General features: G+C 36.3%; 1 protein-coding gene and 1 non-coding gene across 2 annotated transcripts in view; one reads left to right on the forward strand and one right to left on the reverse strand.

Annotated features, from left to right (window-relative positions):
- Positions 1 to 4,628: 4,628 nt before the first annotated feature.
- The window catches only part of CBG21797, a gene marked incomplete at both ends in the record, with an annotated part of 4,858 nt that continues 1,935 nt past the window's right edge, over positions 4,629 to 7,551 (forward strand). Inside the window, 3 exons of the mRNA XM_002632977.1 lie at positions 4,629 to 4,773; positions 5,009 to 5,466; positions 6,174 to 6,390. Coding sequence (XP_002633023.1) covers positions 4,629 to 4,773; positions 5,009 to 5,466; positions 6,174 to 6,390 — 820 coding nt within the window. The remainder of the gene's footprint in view (positions 4,774 to 5,008; positions 5,467 to 6,173; positions 6,391 to 7,551) is intronic.
- CBG28947 lies at positions 4,810 to 4,891 on the reverse strand. The gene has a single exon. It is a non-coding gene (tRNA).

Below are 7,551 nucleotides of genomic sequence, written 5' to 3' on the forward strand. Positions count from 1 at the left end.
TAGAGCAATTAAAGACACACATTGTTTCGAAATTTGAAGATCATTGGATTCGTTTGAGCCGAGTTATAGCCGAACTTCTGAACCATACTTTTTATGCTTCAGTGAGCACATCTCAAGAGCAGGTGTTTTTTTTTCATCTGGAGTCATCGTCACGTCTGTGAAAATTCAGAAGACACAAAAAGTGATTCAGTTTCAAAAAACTTATATGACGTTTTGTTGGAAATTCAGCTAAATTTATAAAAAAGTTTTCGATCATTGGACAAGTTTGAGCAAAGTTATGAACAAAAGTATAGAGGGACACTCACTAATGTAATTCTCAGCGAAATTTTAATGATTCAGTGATAATTTTTCTTTCGTGCGGTTATTCATTTTACAGGGGGACACCAAGAAAAATTATTATTACTACATCAAAATGATTTATAAAATATGTCACCCATAGTAAAAAATTGGAAAAATCGATTCAAAAAGCAAAAAAAGTTGCAGTCTCTAGAAACTTTCAGAAGGTTCTGGAAGCTTTTTTTTTGAATCCCCGTCAAAACTGTAAACTCTCCGCTTTTCATTTCTGACACTTTTCTGGAGGCCTAGAATTTTTATTTTTGACGGAAATTCAAAAAAAAATTTGAACGTTCTAGAAGGTTTCAGGAATGTACGAACCCTCGATGTACCCTCGACGAGTTTTCAGCCCTTTGCAGCGATTTTCAAAGTTTTTCGAATTAAAAAGAATTTGATCGTTGTCCTTTTTCAATACGAAGTTATTGTAAGGATTAGTGTGAATTCAACTTTTTTCACTTAAAAAAATGTTTCGGTTTCAAGAAATTTGTAAAAATTCTGTAAACTTTTCAAGCAGTTTTGAAACTGGTAGTGAATTTCAATATTTTCCCAAAATTCAGATTTTTCAATGGTTTTTTTTTCAAAATACTGCTAAATACTTATTCTCAAGCTTTGAAGCTTAAGCAGAGAAGTTCTGAATCTCACAGTTTAATGACGATGACACTGCCATTCAATAAACTTGGTGTGAATTCAAGAGTTTAGTGAAACTGAAATTTTTGAAATGATTCAAAAATTGTTTTTGTTGAATAAGAACTAACAAGCAATCATATAATTTACACATTTTGTTATACGGTAATATTTGTATTGTAGATTGCAACGATGAACTAAAATATATGAATAACTTTCAAATACAATACAGTTTCGAAACAGAGAACATTTTTAACATTAAAAAAAATTGAAAATATAATCCAATTTTTAAATTGTTTTTTTTCCTGCAAAACTATGAACAACATCTAATATTCGTTTTTTTTTGCAAATTTAAAAATGGTTTTACTTTAAACATTGTGAGTTTGAGATGAAGATTGTTTTGTTTTCAAGGAATTGGCAAGATGTCATATTGGAGTTCGTCGTAGTCGCAGGATTTTTCAGACATTGTGAAACCGACGGTTTTTGTTTCGAGTTTCGAAAATTCGAACCCGGATGTTAATTTAAAAAAAACACTGAAATGCACGAAGAACTTTCAAAAACAATAAAATTTCGAAACAGCAAAATTAATAATTATGAGATTTTTTTCTTCGGTACTTAAAACTCCCAAAAACCAAGTTTCCCCAAACCTACAGTAATACTTCTTCACACTGTCAAAATGTTGTAAAATGTGTAAAAAATTACATCCAATTTCCAAGCTTTCTTGCAAAAACTATGAGTCAGAAATTGTGGGCGGGATTAGAGTTGAGAGTTTTGCTTAACCCCGAAGAATTGAAGTTTGTAAATGCACAGTATCTTTCTGGAATTCCGGAAACCGAAAATTTTTGCTTCAAAAAAACCGTTTCCAAATATCTAGCTAGCGGTTTTTGATTCTCGACATTTCTTTTCCCCCTAGATTGGCACGTATCCGCTTTTTTATCCCCTCTCTATGTCTGTCCAACACCCCCTTTCTCTGCGTCTCTCTCTCTCTCTCTCTCTCTCCCCCTTTCTTCCTCAATGCTCCTCGCCCTTTCACCGAACCAGAGCAAGACCATCGAAATAGAGCAAGACCATCGAAATAGTGTACAAAACGGAGAGAGTGCCCCAGACATCGAACAGAAGGCCATAAGCGAGAGATGAGGTTTGTTAAGAGAGACGAAGACACTTATGGATGGTTACTAGTACTCTGACAAAGAGCCTCTTTCTCTCCCCTTTTTCCGTTCATTTTCCGAATGTCCCCTCCCTTCCCTTTCTACACGTGCGCATTTCTCTGTCTCTGTTTTCTCTGGTTTATTTGACCTATCTCTCTCTTTTTTCGTTGGCATTTTTTGTAGAAAGGACAGTTTTGTGTTTGAAAAGGGACACGTAGGGTACAATAGGTTTAGAATGTGTCCGTTTTAACTTTTCAATCAGGTCCTACTTACTAGGAATAAGAGTTATGCCTAAAAGCAGCCAGGACCGAATCCTGAAATTGAAGTTTGAAGATGTTTTATCTTCCAATTTTTCCTAACTCTTAAAAAAACTGTTTCAGAGTGTTTTCATTTTTTTTGGATTCCCAAAACTTTATTGGTAAGCAAAGGGGAAAAATTTTGAATATCTTCTGGCATACCTGGGAACTTCCAAAACTCTCTAACGTCCCATATCTAACGTTGTATCCTCTCTAATACACATTCCTTTATACATTTCGCTGCGTAGCGACTCATATGCAACGGTGTAAAAAATGGAGATACGTAGCTATGAATATATGTCTCTTGTTTTCTGATTTGACTTGAAAATCAGCTTGAAGCTTCGTGTTCAGAATTTAAAAATATAGAACTTTACAAAATCTCCCGCAGACAGAATAATTTTTAGTAAAACTTGAATAATCTGTTAGGAATTTGAAACAGAAACAATTTTTCGGCTAACTATCAATATCTCGAATAGGATGACTCCTCTAACTTTGAGTCAATTTATCTTGTTTCCTGTAAAATGTATCAAAAAGTGATCAACTAGCAAAATACTCTTGATAATATGATAAACATTTTATCAGTTGAAATATTTTTGATATCTTTTACAGAAAATGGGATATATAGGCTCAAAGTTGACAGTTTTGGATCTACGAAACGCGGTAGTTTTCTGATTTGAAGTATTACAGTTTTGCGCAGAACTGACGTGGTATTATATTCTGTGAAACAAGAAAATATATCTTGAACACTTGAAACAGTATTTAACCTTCACATCAGTACCAAATTTTCAGGTCTGCTTAACAAAAATAGAACTTCAATTTTGTAGTTAACTAATTTTTTTGTGAAATCGCATCCATATGAGATATCCCACTCGATAGTGTCACAGCACTGAATTCTGAGCTATTTCTGGAAGTTTTAGTTACAAGAGTTGTATCTTATTAAGATGAACTTGTACAAAAAGATGTACAACATTGAAGCTCTAGTATAGTTTAGTATAATCTGAAGTTTTAAGTCTCACATATAAAAATATACAGTATTCAGTTAGACTGTAGACGCAAAATCTAACATCCTACACCGCCTTAAAATTTCCCTCCATTGTTCGTCATAAAAATAACCAAAAGCAAGAGTAAAAAAGTGTAAGTAACACGAGCCTTGACCCCAACAGATGGCATCTCCTACCCCCTCGATATCATGACGCAATCCTCTTTTCTCTCATCCGTCGCGTTTCAATGCTCTCCCCGCTTTGTCCTATACCACGTTTTCCCACCGTCTTCTTATCATCGTTTCCTTATCTCTCAAGTGTTCGTCATCTTTTGATGTGATTTTTGGTATGAAAGAAGAAGAAGTAAAAATACTGTGCTTCTGTGTCGTGTGACTTTTGTGGCTGGCATATTTTGCATCAGCGATTTGCATCATTTGCAAAAAATGTTTCTGGCTTTTTTTAGTTGAGTTTTGCATTTTTTCCTAATTCATAGAGTTTATATTAACATTAACATAATTTCCCTTGTTTCAAAGCAAAACTCTTTAAATTACATACATATCACTATTTTTGAATCGCAATTACAAAATGTAAGACCTGAAAAAAGAACCCTCAACTTTGAGCTCGTTTATCTTGATTTCTGTAAAAGTTATCAAAAAGTTGTCAACTAACGAAATATTTCTCATATTATCAGTAACATTTTCTTAGTTGACAACTTTTTAATATCTCTTCCAGGAACCGAGATAAATTAGCTCCAAGTTGATTAATATTTTGCACAAAACAAATTTAAAAACTACAGTAAGAACTTTTTTTCGCTGCAGGACGCAACTAAAAAATTATTTAAAGTTCCTTTAAATTTTTTTTTCACTTACGACTCTCCATATTTCTAGTGCTATTTTTCCGTTTTTTTCCGATTTTTTTTTGTTTTTTTCCGGAATTTTGCAATTCGATTTTTTTCAGTTTCTGACCGATTTTTTTCCACCCACGTGTATCAATTAACCTTTTAGATCGCGCATTCCTATCTTTTAAATTTTTCTGCACGATTGAACCACTGATTTTTTGTCCTATAACACTAAATGATAAATTACCATCCGTTTAGTTTTTTTTCTATTTTTTTTCTATAAATCTCTTACACTCTGCCCATTCTTCCACCCAATATCAATTACTTGTTTGCGTCCTTTCGTCATAAAAAACTTTTGATAATCAAAAAACAATTTTTTTCAAAAAAAATTCAAAATTTCAGACCAATCATGCACATCATACCGCCCGGTCTCTACCGGGTTGATATACTCATCCTGATCTCCTATCAAATGTGTCACTTCTTCTCGATCCAGCAGCTGTTCCCGATTTTCTTGAACTACACTCCAAAAACGACCTGCATTGATACCCCGAAAGGTAAGAAAACTTCTTAAAAAAGGGTAAAAAGGGAACTGAAGAGAGTGGGATTCGAACCCACGCCCCCGAAGGGACTGGTGCCTTAAACCAGCGCCTTGGACCGCTCGGCCATCTCTCCACATGCTAGAGGGTTGGTCGAGTGGCAAATATAAATGAGTGGCGGGGGAGCGCCGCAGCTAGGTCGGCAGTGAGAGAGGCAGGAAAAATTCGTATTGAAAAATTTTCGGGGTTTCAGGAAAAGTTTGCTACGATGTTCCAAAAAGCAAATGTCTTCAATACGACGACTTCCCAAACGTTTGTGCTAACCTCACCGGAACTGCCCTCAGCGACTGCCACACCGAGAAATCTCACAGCTATTATACATCCGCTGCAATGGAATTCAAAATCTACTGCCTCCCAGTATGGAAGGATTTCCGTCCGGCATTCGTTCAATACGTCGGTGTCTTGATCGGAAACATCATTTTGGGATATGTGGCTGATCAGATGGGAAGAAAGAAGACGTTCATTTTGTCAATGCTTATTGGAATTCCTTCATTGAGTTTGTCGGCTACTTTCAACTCAATCGCCGCTTTCTACTTATTCCGTGCTCTTACTGGAATCGGAATCGCTGGAACTATGATTGTCGGATGGGCTTATTTTTCGGAATTGGTGTCTCCACATCAGAGATTCAAGCTGAGAACTTTCAGTAACTGGGTGAGTTTTTTAGATTACTGTTTCATTTAGTGGGTATGTTTACTGGACAGTCAAATATACAGTTTTTCTTCTTTTCTGCGATAGGGAAAAATCCACATTTGGCCAGTTATAGCGTCAACTTCGACCCAAGTTATCTCGGTTCTTGTGAAAGATATCAAAAAATTTTCAACGAACAAAATATCTCTGATATTATGGAGAAGATTCCATTAGTGGACCACTTTTTGATACTTTTGACAGGGAGCGAGATAAATTGGGTCAATGTTGAGCGTGCGGTCTTTTTGTTTCATACTGTGATCACTGTTTCGTTTTTGCAGTAAATTCATAGGATGGTTTTATCTATAACACCACGGCGGCTTAGTGTGATAGCACAAAAATCTAAAAATCCGATAAAACTATTTTTAGGTTATGGTAGTTGACCTCATACGATATTTCTGAAAAAAGGGCCATTAACAACTAAAAAGGCCGTAAACTTTAATGCATTGTATCTCGGTTTTTGTAGGAGATATCAAGAAATGTTCAACTGGCAAAATATACTTCATGCTGTGGTGAACATTTTGTCAATAAACAATGTTATGATATCTCTTACAGGATCCAAGATAATCTGTGTCAAAGTTGAGAAACGCTTCTATCTAGGTCACTGTTTCACTCAGGACTTTTACTCGTTGATCACTTTTGTCTATTGCTAAATTTATTAATTTTTCTTCCAGGCCAACGCTCGTATCATGCTCACTCTGGTGGCTCTGTTCACTGGCGAATGGCGTCTTTCCTCCCATGTCTCCGCTTGTATCTCCATGATCACTCTGGCTATTGTCTATTTCATCCTTCCGGAATCTCATATTTGGCTTCGCAAGAAGGGACGTTATGAGGAAGCCGAGGAGAGCCGTAAGAGAATCGCCGCGCTCGCTGGAATCGAATTCGTGCCAAGTAAGTTTGATTTTGAATTTTTTTTGGGTAGTACGATGATGGCAACGAGAACAACCATTGTTTTTTTTCTAGCCCTACTGAAGAATAAGACACTTGAAAGCAGAAAAGCTTTTTTTTCAGAATCAGCACTTTTAGCAAACTTTTGGAAAAATTGAATTTTGGATTTTTTTGAATTTCTGAACGTGTTATACCAGAAAAAGCATATTTGAAAACCTTGAAATTGTTTTTGTAGTCGGAAACTTGTCCATTTGTTTGTCAATGTGGCAAAATGTTTTGGAGCCAAAGTGACGCATTGCATTGCTCATTTTGAGCTCAATTATCTTAATTACTGTAAGAGTTACAAAATTCTGCCAACTATCAAAACCAGGGTTGCAACCGGCCGGGCCGGGCCGTGCCGAGATTATTTTTTCTCCGGCCCGGCCCGGTCCGGCCCGGCCGGAAGCCCCGGCCAGCCCGGCCCGGCCGGTTCGGCCGGTTCGGCCCGTTCGAATTTAAGAAAAAACAGGAATTATTGAAGAATTATTTGAATTTATTTCTTAACAAGTAGCATAACAATGTAAAAACCGTATAAATGAACAAGGGGAAACAAAGAAATGGAAACCGGGGGAGAAAATTAAAGCTCATATCAACCAATCCAACAAAAAAGATAGAAAAGTAACATGAAATTAACTAGAAAAATCACTACAATTAGTGAGAGAATCAGTCGAGCCAGTGTGGAAATTTCTTGGCTATTTGCGAACCCAGAACGACCATCTCCACACGCTTGTACAGTAATCTTGTTCTTGTTTTATCTAACAAAAACGACGCAGTGCTGAACGTAGTCTCACACATGGCTTCACTGGGAACAATCGAAAAAACGAAAAGTGCTGCTGAGTACAGTCCGGGGTATTCGAATCTTTTTCTTTTCCAATACTTCTCAACCGATTCGTTCGTTGAAGGATCGTAGTACTCGGAGAGATATCTTGAGATTTCCGAAGAAGTGGATGTTGAAAAATCGGTTGATAAACACAAAAAAAACAAAACGAAAAAAAAACAAAACAAACCCCCGTAAATCGACACGGGCTGCTAAACAATGCGCGCCTATTTAAATATTTAAATGGCGACCAGAAATAATTATTTAAATGGCGCGCGTTCAAATATTAATTAATTGCCGGCCGGCCG

This window comes from Caenorhabditis briggsae (genome assembly GCF_000004555.2).
Source record: "Caenorhabditis briggsae complete genome, chrIV, whole genome shotgun sequence".
Lineage (NCBI taxonomy): Eukaryota > Metazoa > Nematoda > Chromadorea > Rhabditida > Rhabditidae > Caenorhabditis > Caenorhabditis briggsae.